The 25,000-nt window shown below is 49.6% G+C and overlaps 1 protein-coding gene across 3 annotated transcripts in view; it reads left to right on the top strand.

Annotated features, from left to right (window-relative positions):
• The window catches only part of LOC110510636 (G patch domain-containing protein 1), a 60,343-nt gene that overhangs the window by 29,961 nt on the left and 5,382 nt on the right, over positions 1–25,000 (top strand). For all 3 annotated transcript variants that reach the window (XM_036981675.1, XM_036981676.1, XM_036981674.1), the window contains exons 11-17: positions 3,600–3,789; positions 5,467–5,630; positions 6,005–6,189; positions 6,287–6,414; positions 11,382–11,488; positions 13,934–14,115; positions 20,334–20,601. In XM_036981675.1, coding sequence (XP_036837570.1) covers positions 3,600–3,789; positions 5,467–5,630; positions 6,005–6,189; positions 6,287–6,414; positions 11,382–11,488; positions 13,934–14,115; positions 20,334–20,601 — 1,224 coding nt within the window. The remainder of the gene's footprint in view (positions 1–3,599; positions 3,790–5,466; positions 5,631–6,004; positions 6,190–6,286; positions 6,415–11,381; positions 11,489–13,933; positions 14,116–20,333; positions 20,602–25,000) is intronic.

Raw genomic sequence — 25,000 nt, 5'->3', positions numbered from 1 at the left:
CAGGTGGCTTGTGGCAAACTTTAAACAACACTTTTTATGGATATCTTTAAGAAATGGCTTTCTTCTTGCCACTCTTCCATAAAGGCCAGATTTGTGCAATATACAACTGATTGTTGTCCTATGGACAGAGTCTCCCACCTCAGCTGTAGATCTCTGCAGTTCATCCAGAGTGATCATGGGCCTCTTGGCTGCATCTCTGATCAGTCTTCTCCTTGTATGAGCTGACAGTTTAGAGGGACGGCCAGGTCTTGGTAGATTTGCAGTGGTCTGATACTCCTTCCATTTCAATATTATCGCTTGCACAGTGCTCCTTGGGATGTTTAAAGCTTGGGAAATCTTTTTGTATCCAAATCCGGCTTTAAACTTCTTCACAACAGTATCTCGGACCTGCCTGGTGTGTTCCTTGTTCTTCATGATGCTCTCTGCGCTTTTAACGGACCTCTGAGACTATCACAGTGCAGGTGCATTTATACGGAGACTTGATTACACACAGGTGGATTGTATTTATCATCATTAGTCATTTAGGTCAACATTGGATCATTCAGAGATCCTCACTGAACTTCTGGAGAGAGTTTGCTGCACTGAAAGTAAAGGGGCTGAATAATTTTGCACGCCCAATTTTTCAGTTTTTGATTTGTTAAAAAAGTTTGAAATATTCAATAAATGTCGTTCCACTTCATGATTGTGTCCCACTTGTTGTTGATTCTTCACAAAAAAATACAGTTTTATATCTTTATGTTTGAAGCCTGAAATGTGGCAAAAGGTCGCAAAGTTCAAGGGGGCCGAATACTTTCGCAAGGCACTGTAGATAGTCCTGACTACTCACCGCGGTCTCCTCCCTGCCCTGTCTCCTCTCTGTTCTGTTTTTATTATAGATAGTCCTGACTACTCACCCCTGTCTCCTCCCTGCCCTGTCTCCTCCCTGCCCTGTCTCCTCCCTGCCCTGTCTCCTCCCTGCCCTGTCTCCTCTCTGCCCTGTCTCCTCCCTGCCCTGTCTCCTCCCTGCCCTGTCTCCTCCCTGCCCTGTCTCCTCCCTGCCCTGTCTCCTCCCTGCCCTGTCTCCTCCCTGCCCTGTCTCCTCCCTCCCCTGTCTCCTCCCTGCCCTGTCTCCTCCCTGCCCTGTCTCCTCCCTGCCCTGTCTCCTCTCTGTTCTGCTTTTATTATAGATAGTCCTGACTACTCACCCTGGTCTCCTCCCTGCCCTGTCTCCTCCCTGCCCTGTCTCCTCCCTGCCCTGTCTCCTCCCTGCCCTGTCTCCTCCCTGCCCTGTCTCCTCCCTGCCCTGTCTCCTCTCTGTTCTGCTTTTATTATAGATAGTCCTGTCTCCTCCCTGCCCTGTCTCCTCCCTGCCCTGTCTCCTCCCTGCCCTGTCTCCTCCCTGCCCTGTCTCCTCCCTGCCCTGTCTCCTCCCTGCCCTGTCTCCTCCCTGCCCGGTCTCCTCTCTGTTCTGCTTTTATTATAGATAGTCCTGACTACTCACCCCTGTCTCCTCCCTGCCCTGTCTCCTCCCTGCCCTGTCTCCTCCCTGCCCTGTCTCCTCCCTGCCCTGTCTCCTCCCTGCCCTGTCTCCTCCCTGCCCTGTCTCCTCCCTGCCCTGTCTCCTCCCTGCCCTGTCTCCTCCCTGCCCTGTCTCCTCCCTGCCCTGTCCTCCTCCCTGCCCTGTCCTCCTCCCTGCCCTGTCCTCCTCCCTGGCCTGTCCTCCTCCCTGCCCTGTCTCCTCCCTGCCCTGTCTCCTCCCTGCCCTGTCCTCCTCCCTGGCCTGTCCTCCTCCCTGGCCTGTCCTCCTCCCTGCCCTGTCCTCCTCCCTGGCCTGTCCTCCTCCCTGCCCTGTCCTCCTCCCTGCCCTGTCTCCTCCCTGCCCTGTCTCCTCCCTGCCCTGTCTCCTCCCTGCCCTGTCTCCTCCCTGCCCTGTCTCCTCCCTGCCCTGTCTCCTCCCTGCCCTGTCTCCTCCCTGCCCGGTCTCCTCCCTGCCCTGTCTCCTCCCTGCCCTGTCTCCTCCCTGCCCTGTCTCCTCTCTGCCCTGTCTCCTCCCTGCCCTGTCTCCTCCCTGCCCTGTCTCCTCTCTGCCCTGTCTCCTCCCTGCCCTGTATCCTCCCTGCCCTGTCTCCTCCCTGCCCTGTCTCCTCCCTGCCCTGTCTCCTCCCTGCCCTGTCTCCTCCCTGCCCTGTCTCCACTCTGTTCTGCTTTTATTATAGATAGTCCTGACTACTCACCCCTGTCTCCTCCCTGCCCTGTCTCCTCCCTGCCCTGTCTCCTCCCTGCCCTGTCTCCTCCCTGCCCTGTATCCTCCCTGCCCTGTATCCTCCCTGCCCTGTCTCCTCCCTGCCCTGTCTCCTCCCTGCCCTGTCTCCTCCCTGCCCTGTCTCCTCCCTGCCCTGTCTCCTCCCTGCCCTGTCTCCTCCCTGCCCTGTCTCCTCCCTGCCCTGTATCCTCCCTGCCCTGTCTCCTCCCTGCCCTGTCTCCTCCCTGCCCTGTCTCCTCCCTGCCCTGTCTCCTCTCTGTTCTGCTTTTATTATAGATAGTCCTGACTACTCACCCCAGTCTCCTCCCTGCCCTGTCTCCTCCCTGCCCTGTCTCCTCCCTGCCCTGTCTCCTCCCTGCCCTGTCTCCTCCCTGCCCTGTCTCCTCCCTGCCCTGTATCCTCCCTGCCCTGTATCCTCCCTGCCCTGTATCCTCCCTGCCCTGTCTCCTCCCTGCCCTGTCTCCTCCCTGCCCTGTCTCCTCTCTGTTCTGCTTTTAATATAGATAGTCCTGACTACTCACCCCTGTCTCCTCCCTGCCCTGTCTCCTCTCTGCCCTGTCTCCTCCCTGCCCTGTCTCCTCCCTGCCCTGTCTCCTCCCTGCCCGGTCTCCTCCCTGCCCTGTCTCCTCCCTGCCCTGTCTCCTCCCTGCCCTGTCTCCTCTCTGTTCTGCTTTTATTATAGATAGTCCTGACTACTCACCCCTGTCTCCTCCCTGCCCTGTCTCCTCTCTGCCCTGTCTCCTCCCTGCCCTGTCTCCTCCCTGCCCTGTCTCCTCCCTGCCCTGTCTCCTCCCTGCCCGGTCTCCTCCCTGCCCTGTCTCCTCCCTGCCCTGTCTCCTCCCTGCCCGGTCTCCTCCCTGCCCTGTCTCCTCCCTGCCCTGTCTCCTCCCTGCCCTGTCTCCTCCCTGCCCTGTCTCCACTCTGTTCTGCTTTTATTATAGATAGTCCAGTCTCCTCCCTGCCCGGTCTCCTCCCTGCCCGGTCTCCTCCCTGCCCGGTCTCCTCCCTGCCCTGTCTCCTCCCTGCCCGGTCTCCTCCCTGTCCTCCTCCAGTATTTGAACATTTAAGACGTGCCTGGATTTGAAAGTTGGAGTCAATGATATTTAGGAGTATCTCCTCTGTATCAATGGTGATGTTTTTTTTGTCTCTAAAACCATTTTTTTGCCGTGTCTCCTCCCTGCCCTGTCCTCCTCCCTGCCCTGTCTCCTTGTCATCTTGTCTGTCCTCCCTTGTCTCCTCCCCTGTCCTCCTCCCTCCCCTGTCCTCCTCCCTGCCCTGTCGTCCTCCCTGCCCTGTCCTCCTCCCTGCTCTGTCCTCCTCCTTTCCCTGTCCTCCTCCCCTGTCCTCCTCCCTCCAGGCCCCAGCTCTGTGTTTGACCTGCTGAAGGTTGAGGACAGAGAGAGACTCTCCGGCCTACGGAGGCCCTCCTCAGATACCAGCTCAGGCCCCAGACAGCCCACCCCTGGGGAGGCCAGAGCAGCCGTTGTGGCTGCAGGGGTAGCGGCTGCAGCAGCCAGAGCCTCCGCCCAGAAGGCCCTGTCTAGCAGGTACACCTATATCTGTCTGTCTGTCTGTCTGACTGTGTCTGAACTATCCTGGGATATGTGTTGTGTTGTAGTCCAGTGTTCTAGATCTTGTATTGTCGTCTAGGGGTTCTAGATCTTGTATTGTCGTCTAGGGGTTCTAGATCTTGTATTGTCGTCCAGTTTTCTAGATTTTTTATTGTCGTCCAGTGTTCTAGATCTTGTATTGCGTCCAGTGTTCTAGATCTTGTATTGTAGTCCAGTGTTCTAGATCTTGTATTGTAGTCCGGTGTTCTAGATCTTGTATTGTAGTCCGGTGTTCTAGATCTTGTATTGTAGTCCGGTGTTCTAGATCTTGTATTGTAGTCCGGTGTTCTAGATCTTGTATTGCCGTCCAGTGTTCTAGATCTTGTATTGTCGTCCAGTGTTCTAGATCTTGTATTGCGTCCAGTGTTCTAGATCTTGTTAATGAATTGTTGTCCGGTGTTCTAGATCTTGTAATGATTTGTAGTCCGGTGTTCTAGATCTTGTATTGTAGTCCAGTGTTCTAGATCTTGTATTGTAGTCCGGTGTTCTAGATCTTGTATTGTAGTCCGGTGTTCTAGATCTTGTAATGTCGTCCAGTGTTCTAGATCTTGTAATGTATTGTAGTCCAGTGTTCTAGATCTTCTATTGTAGTCCGGTGTTCTAGATCTTGTATTGTCGTCCGGTGTTCTAGATCTTGTATTGTCGTCCAGTGTTCTAGATCTTGTTAATGAATTGTAGTCCGGTGTTCTAGATCTTGTATTGTAGTCCGGTGTTCTAGATCTTGTATTGTAGTCCGGTGTTCTAGATCTTGTATTGTCGTCCAGTGTTCTAGATCTTGTATTGTCGTCCAGTGTTCTAGATCTTGTTAATGAATTGTCGTCCGGTGTTCTAGATCTTGTATTGTCGTCCAGTGTTCTAGATCTTGTTAATGAATTGTCGTCCGGTGTTCTAGATCTTGTATTGTCGTCCAGTGTTCTAGATCTTGTTAATGAATTGTAGTCCGGTGTTCTAGATCTTGTAATGTCGTCCAGTGTTCTAGATCTTGTAATGTATTGTAGTCCAGTGTTCTAGATCTTCTATTGTAGTCCAGTGTTCTAGATCTTGTATTGTCGTCCAGTGTTCTAGATCTTGTATTGTCGTCCAGTGTTCTAGATCTTGTATTGTCGTCCAGTGTTCTAGATCTTGTTAATGAATTGTAGTCCGGTGTTCTAGATCTTGTATTGTAGTCCGGTGTTCTAGATCTTGTATTGTAGTCCAGTGTTCTAGATCTTGTAATGAATTGTAGTCCGGTGTTCTAGATCTTGTATTGTAGTCCAGTGTTCTAGATCTTGTATTGTCGTCCGGTGTTCTATATCTTGTATTGTCGTCCGGTGTTCTAGATCTTGTATTGTAGTCCAGTGTTCTAGATCTTGTATTGTAGTCTGGTGTTCTATATCTTGTATTGTAGTCCAGTGTTCTAGATCTTGTATTGTAGTCCGGTGTTCAGTGTCTTATATTATAAACTGGGTGGGGTCGAGCCCTGAATGCTGATTAGCTGTCAGCTGTGGTATATCAGACCGTATACCACAGGTACGACAAAACAATGCACTGATACGTCTTGCATGGCTCTCATCTACAATATCCTGCTGCTCCTTGGTAACGTCAGATCACCGAGTCTCTGTTGAATCCATCCAGGTTTGCACCCCAAGCAGAGCAGCAGCAGCAGGAAGCTCTGAGTGTGTGGAGCGGCCCAACGGCGCAGGCCCAGACGGGACAGACATTCAAACCCTTTGAGAGGACCCCTCATAAACAGGCCCGATACGACCTCTACATAGACCAGCTCAAACAGGGAGACCGAGGTACGGAGGCTGCATGGTGTCAAACCCATTTCTATGGACTTTTATTCTATGAAATGGACAGGCTCTTTCTTAGAAAACAGACCGTGTCAAACAGGGAGAGACAGAGGTACAGAGAACTGGTTTGGCTGCCATTTTAACAAAGACAAAGGGCTTGACATTGTCAATCTGGTATTGTAATGTTATCGTGGTCTATTAAGACAATAAAACCACTTTTCACTGTGAACACAGACACATTGAGAGCCTCTTTAAAATGTTCTGCAAGAATCAGCCCATGTTCTGCTTTTAGGAGATTCCTCTCCCAACGTACATTATTCACTAAGATTCCCATGATGGTTTCATCCTCACATCTAAACCGTCTCCTCAACTCTGTCCAGATGCCCTGGAGTTGAGCTTGGACCCCACCATGACAGAGTGGGAGAGAGGGAGAGAGAGGGATGAGTTTGTCCGTGCCGCTCTCCTCTACAAGCCCAGCAGCTCCTCTCTGTCTTGTCGCTTCACCAGAGGGAAACAGGATGACGGTGTGGAGGCAGACACTGTGGAGGTGACACGAGATCAGGAGGTAGGCAGCTTGTTGAAGGATTGTGGGTAATCAATACTGAGGGGAGATCAGGAGGTAGGCAGTGGGATGATCCTCTGTTCTGCCTGTTTGTCTTCAGAATGATGTGGATGACAAGCAGGCAGCCGTGAAGATGAAGATGTTTGGAAAACTGACCAGAGACACGTTTGAATGGCACCCTGACAATCTGCTCTGCAAGAGGTTCAACATACCTGACCCCTATCCTGGGTACGACACACACACACACACACACACTCACACACACACACACACACACACACACACACACACACACACACACTTGACCACCACGGAATGAATGGTACTATGAATACTAAAACTCAATGGTTACTGCTTGTGTGTCATTGCATTGGGCTCTAACTGTTGTTGTCTGTCCAGGTCTGGGGTTGTCAGATCTAACTGTTGTTGTCTGTCCAGGTCTGGGGTTGTCAGATCTAACTGTTGTTGTCTGTCCAGGTCTGGGGTTGTCAGATCTAACTGTTGTTGTCTGTCCAGGTCTGGGGTTGTCAGATATAACTGTTGTTGTCTGTCCAGGTCTGGGGTTGTCAGATCTAACTGTTGTTGTCTGTCCAGGTCTGGGGTTGTCAGATCTAACTGTTGTTGTCTGTCCAGGTCTGGGGTTGTCAGATCTAACTGTTGTTGTCTGTCCAGGTCTGGGGTTGTCAGATCTAACTGTTGTTGTCTGTCCAGGTCTGGGGTTGTCAGATATAACTGTTGTTGTTGTCTATCCAGGTCTGGGGTTGTCAGATCTAACTGTTGTTGTTGTCTATCCAGGTCTGGGGTTGTCAGATCTAACTGTTGTTGTTGTCTGTCCAGGTCAGGGTTTGTCAGATCTAACTGTTGTTGTCTGTCCAGGTCTGGGGTTGTCAGATCTAACTGTTGTTGTCTATCCAGGTCTGGGGTTGTCAGATATAACTGTTGTTGTCTATCCAGGTCTGGGGTTGTCAGATATAACTGTTGTTGTCTATCCAGGTCTGGGGTTGTCAGATATAACTGTTGTTGTCTATCCAGGTCTGGGGTTGTCAGATATAACTGTTGTTGTCTATCCAGGTCTGGGGTTGTCAGATATAACTGTTGTTGTCTATCCAGGTCTGGGGTTGTCAGATATAACTGTTGTTGTCTGTCCAGGTCTGGGGTTGTCAGATATAACTGTTGTTGTCTGTCCAGGTCAGGGTTTGTCAGATCTAACTGTTGTTGTCTGTCCAGGTCTGGGGTTGTCAGATCTAACTGTTGTTGTCTGTCCAGGTCTGGGGTTGTCAGATATAACTGTTGTTGTCTGTCCAGGTCTGGGGTTTGTCAGATATAACTGTTGTTGTCTGTCCAGGTCTGGGGTTGTCAGATATAACTGTTGTTGTCTGTCCAGGTCTGGGGTTGTCAGATATAACTGTTGTTGTCTGTCCAGGTCTGGGGTTGTCAGATATAACTGTTGTTGTCTGTCCAGGTCTGGGGTTGTCAGATATAACTGTTGTTGTCTGTCCAGGTCTGGGGTTGTCAGATATAACTGTTGTTGTCTGTCCAGGTCTGGGGTTGTCAGATATAACTGTTGTTGTCTATCCAGGTCTGGGGTTGTCAGATCTAACTGTTGTTGTCTGTCCAGGTCTGGGGTTGTCAGATCTAACTGTTGTTGTCTGTCCAGGTCTGGGGTTGTCAGATCTAACTGTTGTTGTCTGTCCAGGTCAGGGGTTGTCAGATCTAACTGTTGTTGTCTGTCCAGGTCAGGGTTTGTCAGATCTAACTGTTGTTGTCTATCCAGGTCTGGGGTTGTCAGATATAACTGTTGTTGTCTGTCCAGGTCAGGGTTTGTCAGATATAACTGTTGTTGTCTGTCCAGGTCAGGGGTTGTCAGATCTAACTGTTGTTGTCTGTCCAGGTCAGGGTTTGTCAGATCTAACTGTTGTTGTCTGTCCAGGTCAGGGTTTGTCAGATCTAACTGTTGTTGTCTGTCCAGGTCAGGGTTTGTCAGATCTAACTGTTGTTGTCTGTCCAGGTCAGGGTTTGTCAGATATAACTGTTGTTGTCTGTCCAGGGCTGGGGTTGTCAGATCTAACTGTTGTTGTCTGTCCAGGTCAGGGTTTGTCAGATCTAACTGTTGTTGTCTGTCCAGGTCAGGGGTTGTCAGATCTAACTGTTGTTGTCTGTCCAGGTCAGGGTTTGTCAGATCTAACTGTTGTTGTCTGTCCAGGGCTGGGGTTGTCAGATCTAACTGTTGTTGTCTATCCAGGTCAGGGTTTGTCAGATATAACTGTTGTTGTCTGTCCAGGTCTGGGGTTGTCAGATCTAACTGTTGTTGTCTATCCAGGTCAGGGTTTGTCAGATATAACTGTTGTTGATGTCTATCCAGGTCTGGGTTTGTCAGATCTAACTGTTGTTGTTGTCTATCCAGGTCTGGGGTTGTCAGATCTAACTGTTGTTGTTGTCTGTCCAGGTCTGGGGTTGTCAGATCTAACTGTTGTTGTCTGTCCAGGTCTGGGGTTGTCAGATATAACTGTTGTTGTCTATCCAGGTCTGGGGTTGTCAGATCTAACTGTTGTTGTCTGTCCAGGTCTGGGGTTGTCAGATATAACTGTTGTTGTCTATCCAGGTCTGGGGTTGTCAGATCTAACTGTTGTTGTCTGTCCAGGTCTGGGGTTGTCAGATCTAACTGTTGTTGTCTATCCAGGTCAGGGTTTGTCAGATATAACTGTTGTTGTCTGTCCAGGTCTGGGGTTGTCAGATCTAACTGTTGTTGTTGTCTATCCAGGTCTGGGGTTGTCAGATCTAACTGTTGTTGTTGTCTGTCCAGGTCAGGGTTGTCAGATCTAACTGTTGTTGTTGTCTGTCCAGGTCTGGGGTTGTCAGATCTAACTGTTGTTGTTGTCTGTCCAGGTCAGGGGTTGTCAGATATAACTGTTGTTGTTGTCTGTCCAGGTCTGGGGTTGTCAGATCTAACTGTTGTTGTTGTCTATCCAGGTCTGGGGTTGTCAGATCTAACTGTTGTTGTTGTCTGTCCAGGTCTGGGGTTGTCAGATCTAACTGTTGTTGTCTGTCCAGGTCTGGGGTTGTCAGATATAACTGTTGTTGTCTATCCAGGTCTGGGGTTGTCAGATCTAACTGTTGTTGTCTGTCCAGGTCTGGGGTTGTCAGATATAACTGTTGTTGTCTATCCAGGTCTGGGGTTGTCAGATCTAACTGTTGTTGTCTGTCCAGGTCTGGGGTTGTCAGATCTAACTGTTGTTGTCTATCCAGGTCAGGGTTTGTCAGATATAACTGTTGTTGATGTCTATCCAGGTCTGGGTTTGTCAGATCTAACTGTTGTTGTTGTCTATCCAGGTCTGGGGTTGTCAGATCTAACTGTTGTTGTTGTCTGTCCAGGTCTGGGGTTGTCAGATCTAACTGTTGTTGTCTGTCCAGGTCTGGGGTTGTCAGATATAACTGTTGTTGTCTATCCAGGTCTGGGGTTGTCAGATCTAACTGTTGTTGTCTGTCCAGGTCTGGGGTTGTCAGATATAACTGTTGTTGTCTATCCAGGTCTGGGGTTGTCAGATCTAACTGTTGTTGTCTGTCCAGGTCTGGGGTTGTCAGATCTAACTGTTGTTGTCTATCCAGGTCAGGGTTTGTCAGATATAACTGTTGTTGTCTGTCCAGGTCTGGGGTTGTCAGATCTAACTGTTGTTGTTGTCTATCCAGGTCTGGGGTTGTCAGATCTAACTGTTGTTGTTGTCTGTCCAGGTCAGGGTTGTCAGATCTAACTGTTGTTGTTGTCTGTCCAGGTCTGGGGTTGTCAGATCTAACTGTTGTTGTTGTCTGTCCAGGTCAGGGGTTGTCAGATCTAACTGTTGTTGTTGTCTGTCCAGGTCAGGGTTTGTCAGATCTAACTGTTGTTGTTGTCTATCCAGGTCTGGGGTTGTCAGATCTAACTGTTGTTGTTGTCTGTCCAGGTCAGGGTTTGTCAGATCTAACTGTTGTTGTTGTCTATCCAGGTCTGGGGTTGTCAGATCTAACTGTTGTTGTTGTCTGTCCAGGTCAGGGATTGTCAGATCTAACTGTTGTTGTTGTCTGTCCAGGTCAGGGTTTGTCAGATATAACTGTTGTTGTCTGTCCAGGTCAGGGGTTGTCAGATATAACTGTTGTTGTTGTCTGTCCAGGTCAGGGTTTGTCAGATATAACTGTTGTTGTTGTCTGTCCAGGTCAGGGTTTGTCAGATATAACTGTTGTTGTCTGTCCAGGTCAGGGGTTGTCAGATCTAACTGTTGTTGTTGTCTGTCCAGGTCAGGGTTTGTCAGATCTAACTGTTGTTGTTGTCTATCCAGGTCTGGGGTTGTCAGATCTAACTGTTGTTGTTGTCTATCCAGGTCTGGGGTTGTCAGATATAACTGTTGTTGTCTGTCCAGGTCTGGGGTTGTCAGATCTAACTGTTGTTGTCTGTCCAGGGCAGGGTTTGTCAGATATAACTGTTGTTGTTGTTGTCTGTCCAGGGCAGGGTTTGTCAGATCTAACTGTTGTTGTTGTCTATCCAGGTCAGGGTTTGTCAGATCTAACTGTTGTTGTCTTTCCAGGTCAGGGTTTGTCAGATATAACTGTTGTTGTCTGTCCAGGGCAGGGTTTGTCAGATATAACTGTTGTTGTTGTTGTCTGTCCAGGGCAGGGTTTGTCAGATCTAACTGTTGTTGTTGTCTATCCAGGTCAGGGTTTGTCAGATCTAACTGTTGTTGTCTTTCCAGGTCAGGGTTTGTCAGATATAACTGTTGTTGTCTGTCCAGGGCAGGGTTTGTCAGATCTAACTGTTGTTGTTGTCTATCCAGGTCAGGGTTTGTCAGATCTAACTGTTGTTGTTGTCTATCCAGGTCAGGGTTTGTCAGATCTAACTGTTGTTGTCTTTCCAGGTCAGGGGTTGTCAGGTCTAACTGTTGTTGTCTTTCCAGGTCAGGGGTTGTCAGGTCTAACTATTGTTGTCTTTCCAGGTCAGGGGTTGTCAGGTCTAACTGTTGTTGTCTTTCCAGGTCAGGGGTTGTCAGGTCTAACTGTTGTTGTCTTTCCAGGTCAGGGGTTGTCAGGTCTAACTATTGTTGTCTTTCCAGGTCAGGGGTTGTCAGGTCTAACTGTTGTTGTCTTTCCAGGTCAGGGGTTGTCAGGTCTAACTATTGTTGTCTATCCAGGTCAGGGTTTGTCAGATCTAACTATTGTTTTCTTTCCAGGTCAGGGTTTGTGGGAATGCCCAAAGTGAAGAGAGACAAGTTCTCTGTGTTTAACTTCCTGACTGTATCAGAGAGTCCAACAGCTAGTGCTTCCCCCGCTCCACAAGGTAACAAACAATCAGTTCCACTTGTTATGGGTGTTATGGGGAGAATATCAGAGTCTCTACCAACCCAGTTCATTTAATCTACAGTGTTATGGGGAGAATATCAGAGCCTCTACCAACCCAGTTCATTTAATCTACAGTGTTATGGAGAGAATATCAGAGTCTCTATCAACCCAGTTCATTTCATCAACAGTGTTATGAGAATATCAGAGTCTCTATCAACCCAGTTAATTTCATCAACAGTGTTATGAGGATATCAGAGTCTCTACCAACCCAGTTCATTTAATCTACAGTGTTATGAGAATATCAGAGTCTCTATCAACCCAGTTCATTTCATCTACAGTGTTATGAGAATATCAGAGACTCAATCAACCCAGTTCATTTAATCTACAGTGTTATGGGGAGAATATCAGTCTCTATCAACCCAGTTCATTTAATCTACAGTGTTATGAGGATATCAGAGTCTCTACCAACCAAGTTCATTTAATCTACAGTGTTATGAGAATATCAGAGTCTCTATCAACCCAGTTCATTTAATCTACAGTGTTATGAGAATATCAGAGTCTCTATCAACCCAGTTCATTTCATCTTAACCTGGCCCCTACGTCTCTCTCTGTGTAAACCTGGCCCCTACGTCTCTCTGTGTAAACCTGGCCCCTACGTCTCTCTCTGTGTAAACCTGGCCCCTACGTCTCTCTCTGTGTAAACCTGGCCCCTACGTCTCTCTGTGTAAACCTGGCCCCTACGTCTCTCTCTGTGTAAACCTGGCCCCTACGTCTCTCTGTGTAAACCTGGCCCCTACGTCTCTCTGTGTAAACCTGGCCCCTACGTCTCTCTGTGTAAACCAGGCCCCTACGTCTCTCTGTGTAAACCTGGCCCCTACGTCTCTCTGTGTAAACCTGGCCCCTACGTCTCTCTGTGTAAACCTGGCCCCTACGTCTCTCTGTGTAAACCTGGCCCCTACGTCTCCCTGTGTAAACCTGGCCCCTACGTCTCTCTGTGTAAACCTGGCCCCTACGTCTCTCTCTGTGTAAACCTGGCCCCTACGTCTCTCTCTGTGTAAACCTGGCCCCTACGTCTCTCTCTGTGTAAACCTGGCCCCTACGTCTCTCTCTGTGTAAACCTGGCCCCTACGTCTCTCTGTGTAAACCTGGCCCCTACGTCTCTCTCTGTGTAAACCTGGCCCCTACGTCTCTCTGTGTAAACCTGGCCCCTATGCCTCTCTGTGTAAACCTGTCCCCTACGTCTCTCTCTCTCTGTGTAAACCTGGCCCCTACGCCTCTCTGTGTAAACCTGGCCCCTACGCCTCTCTGTGTAAACCTGGCCCCTACATCTCTCTGTGTAAACCTGGCCCCTACGTTTCTCTCTCTCTCTGTGTGTAAACCTGGCCCCTACGTCTCTCTCTCTCTCTGTGTAAACCTGGCCCCTACGTCTCTCTCTCTCTGTGTAAACCTGGCCCCTACGTCTCTCTCTCTCTCTCTCTGTGTAAACCTGGCCCCTACGTCTCTCTCTCTCTGTGTAAACCTGGCCCTACGTCTCTCTGTGTAAACCTGGCCCCTACGTCTCTCTGTGTAAACCTGGCCCCTACGTCTCTGTGTAAACCTGGCCCCTACGTCTCTCTGTGTAAACCTGGCCCCTACGTCTCTCTCTCTCTCTCTCTCTCTGTGTAAACCTGGCCCTACGTCTCTCTGTGTAATCCTGGCCCCTACGTCTCTCTCTCTGTGTAAACCTGGACCCTACGTCTCTCTGTGTAAACCTGGCCCTACGTCTCTCTGTGTAAACCTGGACCCTACGTCTCTCTGTGTAAACCTGGCCCTACGTCTCTCTCTCTCTCTCTCTGTGTAAACCTGGCCCTACGTCTCTCTCTCTGTGTAAACCTGGCCCTACGTCTCTCTCTCTCTCTCTGTGTAAACCTGGCCCTATGTCTCTCTCTCTGTGTAAACCTGGCCCCTACGTCTCTCTCTCTCTGTGTAAACCTGGCTCTACATCTCTCTGTGTAAACCTGGCCCCTACGTCTCTCTGTGTAAACCTGGCCCCTACGTCTCTCTGTGTAAACCTGGCCCTACGTCTCTCTCTGTCTAAACCTGGCCCTACGTCTCTCTCTCTCTGTGTAAACCTGGCCCCTACGTCTCTCTCTGTCTAAACCTGGCCCTACGTCTCTCTGTGTAAACCTGGCCCTACGTATCTCTCTCTCTTTCTCTGTGTAAACCTGACCCCTATGTCTCTCTCTCTCTGTGTAAACCTGGCCCCTATGTCTCTCTCTCTCTCTCTGTGTAAACCTGGCCCCTACGTCTCTTGTTCTGTGTGTAAACCTGGCCCTACGTATCTCTCTCTCTTTCTCTGTGTAAACCTGACCCCTATGTCTCTCTCTCTCTGTGTAAACCTGGCCCCTACGTCTCTTGTTCTGTGTGTAAACCTGGCCCTGCGTCTCCATCCCTCTCTGTGTAGGTGTAAAGCCCTCTGAGCCAGGGAAGAGGTCCAGGTGGGATGTGTCTGGCCAGGCTGGGGACAAGGAGCGGAAGGAGAAGGATCCGGTCAGTGAGTTCCTCAGTGTGGCTCGTATTGAAGCCTCTGGGTCAGGACCAGAAGCCTCTACTACTGATGGCCCTACAACGGATCCTACTGTAGAGGTACTGGTACCATCCTACATCATACACCACTGATCCTACTGTAGAGGTACTGGTACCATCCTACTACATACACCACTGATCCTACTGTAGAGGTTCTGGTACCATCCTACTACATACACCACTGATCCTACTGTAGAGGTTCTGGTACCATCCTGCTACACTACATACACCACTGATCCTACTGTAGAGGTTCTGGTACCATCCTACTACATACACCACTGATCCTACTGTAGAGGTTCTGGTACCATCCTACTACATACACCACTGATCCTACTGTAGAGGTTCTGGTACCATCCTACTACATACACCACTGATCCTACTGTAGAGGTTCTGGTACCATCCTACTACATACACCACTGATCCTACTGTAGAGGTACTGGTACCATCCTACTACCCTACATACACCACTCATCCTACTGTAGAGGTTCTGGTACCATCCTACTACATACATCACTGATCCTACTGTAGGAGGTTCTGGTACCATCCTACTACATACACCACTGATCCTACTGTAGAGGTACTGGTACCATCCTACTACACTACATACACCACTGATCCTACTGTAGAGGTTCTGGTACCATCCTACTACATACATCACTGATCCTACTGTAGGAGGTTCTGGTACCATCCTACTACATACACCACTGATCCTACTGTAGAGGTTCTGGTACCATCCTACTACACTACATACACCACTGATCCTACTGTAGGAGGTTCTGGTACCATCCTACTACATACATCACTGATCCTACTGTAGGAGGTTCTGGTACCATCCTACTACATACACCACTGATCCTACTGTAGAGGTTCTGGTACCATCCTACTACATACACCACTGATCCTACTGTAGAGGTTCTGGTACCATCCTACTACACTACATACACCACTGATCCTACTGTAGAGGTTCTGATACCATCCTACTACATACACCACTGATCCTACTGTAGAGGTTCTGGTACCATCCTACTACACTACATACACCACTGATCCTACTGTAGAGGTTCTGGTACCATCCTACTACATACACCACTGATCCTACTGTAGGAGGTTCTGGTACCATCCTACTACACTACATACACCACTGATCCTACTGTAGAGGTTCTGGTACCATCCTGCTACACTACATACACCACTGATCCTACTGTAGAGGTTCTGGTACCATCCTGCTACATATACCACTGATCCTACTGTAGAGGTTCTGGTACCATCCTGCTACATACACCACTGATCCTACTGTAGAGGTTCTGGTACCATCCTACTACATACACCACTGATCCTACTGTAGAGGTTCTGGTACCATCCTACTACACTACATACACCACTGATCCTACTGTAGAGGTACTGGTACCATCCTACTACATACACCACTGATCCTACTGTAGAGGTTCTGGTACATCCTACTACATACACCACTGATCCTACTGTAGAGGTTCTGGTACCATCCTCCTACATACACCACTGATCCTACTGTAGATGTTCTGGTACCATCCTGCTACATACACCACTGATCCTACTGTAGAGGTTCTGGTACCATCCTACTACACTACATACACCACTGATCCTACTGTAGAGGTTCTGGTACCATCCTACTACATACACCACTGATCCTACTGTAGGAGGTTCTGGTACCATCCTACTACACTACATACACCACTGATCCTACTGTAGGAGGTTCTGGTACCATCCTGCTACATACACCACTGATCCTACTGTAGAGGTACTGGTACCAACCATCCTGCTACATACACCACTGATCCTACTGTAGAGGTACTGGTACCATCCTACTACACTACATCACTGATCCTACTGTAGAGGTTCTGGTACCATCCTACTACACCACATACACCACTGATCCTACTGTAGAGGTTCTGGTACCATCCTACTACATACACCACTGATCCTACTGTAGAGGTACTGGTACCATCCTGCTACATACATCACTGATCCTACTGTAGAGGTTCTGGTACATCCTACTACATACACCACTGATCCTACTGTAGAGGTTCTGGTACCATCCTGCTACATACACCACTGATCCTACTGTAGAGGTTCTGGTACCATCCTACTACACTACATACACCACTGATCCTACTGTAGAGGTTCTGGTACCATCCTACTACATACACCACTGATCCTACTGTAGAGGTTCTGGTAGCATCCTACTACATACACCACTGATCCTACTGTAGAGGTACTGGTACCATCCTGCTACATACATCACTGATCCTACTGTAGATGTTCTGGTACCATCCTGCTACATACACCACTGATCCTACTGTAGAGGTTCTGGTACCATCCTACTACACTACATATACCACTGATCCTACTGTAGAGGTACTGGTACCATCCTGCTACATACATCACTGATCCTACTGTAGAGGTTCTGGTACCATCCTACTACACTACATACACCACTGATCCTACTGTAGAGGTACTGGTACCATCCTACTACATACACCACTGATCCTACTGTAGAGGTACTGGTACCATCCTACTACATACACCACTGATCCTACTGTAGAGGTACTGGTACCATCCTACTACATACATCACTGATCCTACTGTAGAGGTACTGGTACCATCCTACTACATACACCACTGATCCTACTGTAGAGGTACTGGTACCATCCTGCTACATACACCACTGATCCTACTGTAGAAGTTCTGGTACCATCCTACTACACTACATACACCACTGATCCTACTGTAGAGGTTCTGGTACCATCCCACTACATACACCACTGATCCTACTGTAGAAGTTCTGGTACCATCCTACTACACTACATACACCACTGATCCTACTGTAGAGGTTCTGGTACCATCCTGCTACATACACCACTGATCCTACTGTAGAGGTTCTGGTACCATCCTGCTACATACACCACTGATCCTACTGTAGAGGTTCTGGTACCATCCTACTACACTACATACACCACTGATCCTACTGTAGAGGTTCTGGTACCATCCTACTACACTACATACACCACTGATCCTACTGTAGAGGTTCTGGTACCATCCCACTACATACACCACTGATCCTACTGTAGGAGGTTCTGGTACCATCCTACTACACTACATACACCACTGATCCTACTGTAGGAGGTTCTGGTACCATCCTGCTACACTACATACACCACTGATCCTACTGTAGAGGTACTGGTACCATCCTACTACATACATCACTGATCCTACTGTAGAGGTTCTGGTACCATCCTACTACATACACCACTGATCCTACTGTAGAGGTTCTGGTACCATCCTACTACATACACCACTGATCCTACTGTAGATGTTCTGGTACCATCCTACTACACTACATACACCACTGATCCTACTGTAGAGGTTCTGGTACCATCCCACTACATACACCACTGATCCTACTGGTTTGACAGTCTACTGTAATCCTAAGAGGTTTGACGGTCTACTGTAATCCTTAGAGGTTTGACGGTCTACTGTAATCCTAAGAGATTTGACGTCTACTGTAATCCTAAGAGGTTTGACGGTCTACTGTAATCCTAAGAGATTTGACGGTCTACTGTAATCCTAAGAGGTTTGACGGTCTACTGTAATCCTTAGAGGTTTGACGGTCTACTGTAATCCTAAGAGATTTGACGTCTACTGTAATCCGTAGAAGGTTGACGGTCGACTGTAATCCTAAGAGGGTTGACGGTCGACTGTAATCCGTGGAGGGTTGCCGGTCGACTGTAATCCTAAGAGGGTTGACGGTCGACTGTAATCCGTGGAGGGTTGCCGGTCGACTGTAATCCGTGGAGGGTTGACGGTCTACTGTAATCCGTAGAGGGTTGACGGTCGACTGTAATCCGTGGAGGGTTGGCGGCCGACTGTAATCCGTGGAGGGTTGACGGTCGACTGTAATCCGTGGAGGGTTGCCGGTCGACTGTAATCCGTGGAGGGTTGACGGTCGACTGTAATCCGTGGAGGGTTGACGGTCGACTGTAATCCGTGGAGGGTTGACGGTCGACTGTAATCCGTGGAGCGTTGACGGTCGACTGTAATCCGTGGAGGGTTGACGGTCGACTGTAATCCGTGGAGGGTTGACGGTCGACTGTAATCCGTGGAGGGTTGACGGTCGACTGTAATCCGTGGAGGGTTGACGGTCGACTGTAATCCGTGGAGGGTTGACGGTCGACTGTAATCCGTGGAGGGTTGACGGTCGACTGTAATCCGTGGAGGGTTGACGGTCGACTGTAATCCGTGGAGGGTTGACGGTCGACTGTAATCCGTGGAGCGTTGACGGTCGACTAATCCGTGGAGGGTTGACGGTCGACTGTAATCCGTGGAGGGTTGACGGTCGACTGTAATCCGTGGAGGGTTGACGGTCGACTAATCCGTGGAGGGTTGACGGTCGACTGTAATCCGTGGAGGGTTGACGGTCGACTGTAATCCGTGGAGGGTTGCCGGTCGACTGTAATCCGTGGAGGGTTGCCGGTCGACTGTAATCCGTGGAGGGTTGCCGGTCGACTGTAATCCGTGGAGGGTTGACGGTCGACTGTAATCCGTGGAGGGTTGACGGTCGACTGTAATCCGTGGAGCGTTGACGGTCGACTGTAATCCGTGGAGGGTTGACGGCCTACTGTAATCCGTGGAGGGTTGACGGTCGACTGTAATCCGTGGAGCGTTGACGGTCGACTAATCCGTGGAGGGTTGACGGTCGACTGTAATCCGTGGAGGGTTGACGGTCGACTGTAATCCGTGGAGGGTTGACGGTCGACTGTAATCCGTGGAGGGTTGACGGTCGACTGTAATCCGTGGAGGGTTGACGGTCGACTGTAATCCGTGGAGGGTTGACGGTCGACTGTAATCCGTGGAGGGTTGACGGTCGACTGTAATCCGTGGAGGGTTGACGGTCGACTGTAATCCGTGGAGGGTTGACGGTCGACTGTAATCCGTGGAGGGTTGACGGTCGACTGTAATCCGTGGAGGGTTGACGGCCGACTGTAATCCGTGGAGGGTTGACGGCCGACTGTAATCCGTGGAGGGTTGACGGCCTACTGTAATCCGTAGAGGGTTGACGGCCTACTGTAATCCGTGGAGGGTTGACGGCCTACTGTAATCCGTGGAGGGTTGACGGCCTACTGTAATCCGTAGAGGGTTGACGGCCTACTGTAATCCGTAGAGGGTTGACGGCCTACTGTAATCCGTAGAGGGTTGACGGCCTACTGTAATCCGTAGAGGGTTGACGGCCTACTGTAATCCGTAGAGGGTTGACGGCCTACTGTAATCCGTAGAGGGTTGACGGCCTACTGTAATCCGTAGAGGGTTGACGGCCTACTGTAATCCGTAGAGGGTTGACGGCCTACTGTAATCCGTAGAGGGTTGACGGCCTACTGTAATCCGTAGAGGGTTGACGGCCTACTGTAATCCGTAGAGGGTTGACGGCCTACTGTAATCCGTAGAGGGTTGACGGCCTACTGTAATCCGTAGAGGGTTGACGGCCTACTGTAATCCGTAGAGGGTTGACGGCCTACTGTAATCCGTAGAGGGTTGACGGCCTACTGTAATCCGTAGAGGGTTGACGGCCTACTGTAATCCGTAGAGGGTTGACGGCCTACTGTAATCCGTAGAGGGTTGACGGCCTACTGTAATCCGTAGAGGGTTGACGGCCTACTGTAATCCGTAGAGGGTTGACGGCCTACTGTAATCCGTAGAGGGTCGACGGCCTACTGTAATCCGTAGAGGGTCGACGGCCTACTGTAATCCGTAGAGGGTCGACGGCCTACTGTAATCCGTAGAGGGTCGACGGCCTACTGTAATCCGTAGAGGGTCGACGGCCAACTGTAATCCGTAGAGGGTCGACGGCCAACTGTAATCCGTAGAGGGTCGACGGCCAACTGTAATCCGTAGAGGGTCGACGGCCTACTGTAATCCGTAGAGGGTCGACGGCCTACTGTAATCCGTAGAGGGTCGACGGCCAACTGTAATCCGTAGAGGGTCGACGGCCAACTGTAATCCGTAGAGGGTCGACGGCCTACTGTAATCCGTAGAGGGTCGACGGCCTACTGTAATCCGTAGAGGGTCGACGGCCTACTGTAATCCGTAGAGGGTCGACGGCCTACTGTAATCCGTAGAGGGTCGACGGCCAACTGTAATCCGTAGAGGGTCGACGGCCTACTGTAATCCGTAGAGGGTTGACAGGCGTAAGAGATACAGATAAGTCACATGTTCTTAATCAATGATGTTTCTGACTATCTGAGCAGCCAGACACGGAGCAGAAAGACGAGGAGGAGGAAGAGGAGGAGGAGGAGGAGAGCAGGCCGTCTATGGATCTGTTCAAGGCCATCTTCGTCAGTTCATCAGACGAGAAGTCTTCCTCTTCTTCTGAAGGAGAGAGTGAGGAGGAGGAGGAGGAGAAGGAGGAAGGTGTTCGGAGCAAGGCTGGGACTGGGCCTCAGATATCTAACCAGTTGAATGTCAACACAACCCAGCCTGCTCCTCCTGTGTCAGCTATACCCAGCCAGCACCCAGGTATGAACACTGGTCCTCCTGTGTCAGCTACACCCAGCCAGCACCCAGGTATGAACACTGGTCCTCCTGTGTCAGCTACACCCAGCCAGCACCCAGGTATGAACACTGGTCCTCCTGTGTCAACTATACCCAGCCAGCACCCAGGTATGAACACTGGTCCTCCTGTGTCAGCTACACCCAGCCAGCACCCAGGTATGAACACTGGTCCTCCTGTGTCAGCTATACCCAACCGGCACCCAGGTATGAACACTGGTCCTCCTGTGTCAGCTACACCCAGCCAGCACCCAGGTATGAACACTGGTCCTCCTGTGTCAGCTACACCCAGCCAGCACCCAGGTAGGAACACTGGTCCTCCTGTGTCAGCTACACCCAGCCAGCACCCAGGTATGAACACTGGTCCTCCTGTGTCAGCTACACCCAGCCAGCACCCAGGTAGGAACACTGGTCCTCCTGTGTCAGCTACACCCAGCCAGCACCCAGGTATGAACACTAGTCCTCCTGTGTCAGCTACACCCAGCCAGCACCCAGGTAGGAACACTGGTCCTCCTGTGTCAGCTACACCCAGGTATGAACACTAGTCCTCCTGTGTCAGCTACACCCAGGTATGAACACAGGTCCTCCTGTGTCAGCTACACCCAGGTATGAACACAGGTCCTCCTGTGTCAGCTACACCCAGGTATGAACACAGGTCCTCCTGTGTCAGCTACACCCAGGTATGAACACTGATCCTCCTGTGTCAGCTACACCCAGGTATGAACACAGGTCCTCCTGTGTCAGCTACACCCAGGTATGAACACTGGTCCTCATGTGTCAGCTACACCCAGCCAGCACCCAGGTATGAACACTGGTCCTCCTGTGTCGACTGCACCCAGCCAGCACCCAGGTATGAACACTGGTCCTCCTGTGTCAGCTACACCCAGCCAGCACCCAGGTAGGAACACTGGTCCTCCTGTGTCGACTACACCCAGGTAGGAACAGTGGTCCTCCTGTGTCAGCTGCACCCAGCCAGCACCCAGGTAGGAACAGTGGTCCTCCTGTGTCAGCTACACCCAGCCAGCACCCAGGTAGGAACACTGGTCCTCCTGTGTCGACTACACCCAGGTAGGAACACTGGTCCTCCTGTGTCAGCTACACCCAGCCAGCACCCAGGTAGGAACAGTGGTCCTCCTGTGTCAGCTACACCCAGCCAGCACCCAGGTAGGAACACTGGTCCTCCTGTGTCGACTACACCCAGGTAGGAACACTGGTCCTCCTGTGTCGACTACACCCAGGTAGGAACACTGGTCCTCCTGTGTCGACTACACCCAGGTAGGAACACTGGTCCTCCTGTGTCAGCTACACCCAGCCAGCACCCAGGTATGAATCAAATTTATTTTATCAAATCAAATTTATTTTATATAGCCCTTCGTACATCAGCTGATATCTCAAAGTGCTGTACAGAAACCCAGCCTAAAACCCCAAACAGCAAGCAATGCAGGTGAAGAAGCACGGTGGCTAGGAAAAACTCCCTAGAAAGGCCAAAACCTAGGAAGAAACCTAGAGAGGAACCAGGCTATGTGGGGTGGCCAGTCCTCTTCTGGCTGTGCCGGGTGGAGATTATAACAAAACATGGTCAAGATGTTCAAATGTTCATAAATGACCAGCATGGTCGAATAATAATAAGGCAGAATAGTTGAAACTGGAGCAGCAGCACAGTCAGGTGGACTGGGGACAGCAAGGAGTCATCATGTCAGGTATTCCTGGGGCATGGTCCTATGGCTCAGGTCCTCCGAGAGAGAGAAAGAAAGAGAGAATTAGAGAGAGCATATGTGGGATGGCCAGTCCTCTTCTGACTGTGCCGGGTGGAGATTATAACAGAACATGGTCAAGATGTTCAAATGTTCATAAATGATCAGCATGGTCGAATAATAATAAGGCAGAACAGTTGAAACTGGAGCAGCAGCACAGCCAGGTGGACTGGGGACAGCAAGGAGTCATCATGTCAGGTAGTCCTGGGGCATGGTCCTAGGGCTCAGGTCCTCCGAGAGAGAGAAAGAGAGAAGGAGAGAATTAGAGAACGCACACTTAGATTCACACAGGACACCGAATAGGACAGGAGAAGTACTCCAGATATAACAAACTGACCCTAGCCCCCCGACACATAAACTACTGCAGCATAAATACTGGAGGCTGAGACAGGAGGGGTCAGGAGACACTGTGGCCCACTCCGAGGACACCCCCCGGTATGAACACTGGTCCTCCTGTGTCAGCAACACCCAGTTATGAACACTGGTCCTCCTGTGTCAGCTACACCCAGCCAGCACCCAGGTATGAACACTGGTCCTCCTGTGTCGACTACACCCAGCCAGCACCCAGGTAGGAACACTGGTCCTCCTGTGTCGACTACACCCAGGTACAGTGCCTTGCGAAAGTATTCAGCCCCCTTGAACTTTGCGACCTTTTGCCACATTTCAGGCTTCAAACATAAAGATATAAAACTGTATTTTTTTGTGAAGAATCAACAACAAGTGGGACACAATCATGAAGTGGAACTGCATTTATTGGATATTTCAAACTTTTTTAACAAATCAAAAACTGAAAAATTGGGCGTGCAAAATTATTCAGCCCCTTTACTTTCAGTGCAGCAAACTCTCCAGAAGTTCAGTGAGGATCTCTGAATGATCCAATGTTGACCTAAATGACTAATGATGATAAATACAATCCACCTGTGTGTAATCAAGTCTCCGTATAAATGCACCTGCACTGTGATAGTCTCAGAGGTCCGTTAAAAGCGCAGAGAGCATCATGAAGAACAAGGAACACACCAGGCAGGTCCGAGATACTGTTGTGAAGAAGTTGAAAGCCGGATTTGGATACAAAAAGATTTCCCAAGCTTTAAACATCCCAAGGAGCACTGTGCAAGCGATAATATTGAAATGGAAGGAGTATCAGACCACTGCAAATCTACCAAGACCTGGCCGTCCCTCTAAACTTTCAGCTCATACAAGGAGAAGACTGATCAGAGATGCAGCCAAGAGGCCCATGATCACTCTGGATGAACTGCAGAGATCTACAGCTGAGGTGGGAGACTCTGTCCATAGGACAACAATCAGTCGTATATTGCACAAATCTGGCCTTTATGGAAGAGTGGCAAGAAGAAAGCCATTTCTTAAAGATATCCATAACAAGTGCCGTTTAAAGTTTGCCACAAGCCACCTGGGAGACACACCAAACATGTGGAAGAAGGTGCTCTGGTCAGATGAAACCAAAATTGAACTTTTTGGCAACAATGCAAAACGTTGTGTTTGGCGTAAAAGCAACACAGCTGAACACACCATCCCCACTGTCAAACATGGTGGTGGCAGCATCATGGTTTGGGCCTGCTTTTCTTCAGCAGGGACAGGGAAGATGGTTAAAATTGATGGGAAGATGGATGGAGCCAAATACAGGACCATTCTGGAAGAAAACCTGATGGAGTCTGCAAAAGACCTGAGACTGGGACGGAGATTTGTCTTCCAACAAGACAATGATCCAAAACATAAAGCAAAATCTACAATGGAATGGTTCAAAAATAAACATATCCAGGTGTTAGAATGGCCAAGTCAAAGTCCAGACCTGAATCCAATCGAGAATCTGTGGAAAGACCTGAAAACTGCTGTTCACAAATGCTCTCCATCCAACCTCACTGAGCTCGAGCTGTTTTGCAAGGAGGAATGGGAAAAAATGTCAGTCTCTCGATGTGCAAAACTGATAGAGACATACCCCAAGAGCCTTACAGCTGTAATCGCAGCAAAAGGTGGCGCTACAAAGTATTAACTTAAGGGGGCTGAATAATTTTGCACGCCCAATTTTTTCAGTTTTTGATTTGTTAAAAAAGTTTGAAATATCCAATAAATGTCGTTCCACTTCATGATTGTGTCCCACTTGTTGTTGATTCTTCACAAAAAAATACAGTTTTATATCTTTATGTTTGAAGCCTGAAATGTGGCAAAAGGTCGCAAAGTTCAAGGGGGCCGAATACTTTCGCAAGGCACTGTATGAACACTGGTCCTACAGCCAGCACCCAGGTAGGAACACAATATAGATAGATGGTGGTTTAACAACGGCTGTTTGGGTTGTTAGGAGAATGATGAGATATTTGTATTTATTATGGATCCCCATTAGTTCCTGTTGCCAAGGCAGCAGCTACTCTTCCTGTGGTTTATTATGGATCCCCATTAGTTCCTGCCAAGGCAGCAGCTACTCTTCCTGGGGTTTATTATGGATCATCATTAGTTCCTGCCAAGGCAGCAGCTACTCTTCCTGTGGTTTATTATGGATCCCCATTAGTTCCTGCCAAGGCAGCAGCTACTCTTCCTGGGGTTTGTTATGGATCCCCATTAGTTCCTGTCAAGGCAGCAGCTACTCTTCCTGGGGTTTA

The sequence above is a fragment of the Oncorhynchus mykiss genome, chromosome 6 (genome assembly GCF_013265735.2).
Source record: "Oncorhynchus mykiss isolate Arlee chromosome 6, USDA_OmykA_1.1, whole genome shotgun sequence".
NCBI lineage: Eukaryota > Metazoa > Chordata > Actinopteri > Salmoniformes > Salmonidae > Oncorhynchus > Oncorhynchus mykiss.
The sequence above is the reverse complement of the archived record's forward strand: the minus strand, read 5'-3'. Positions and strand labels throughout refer to the sequence as shown.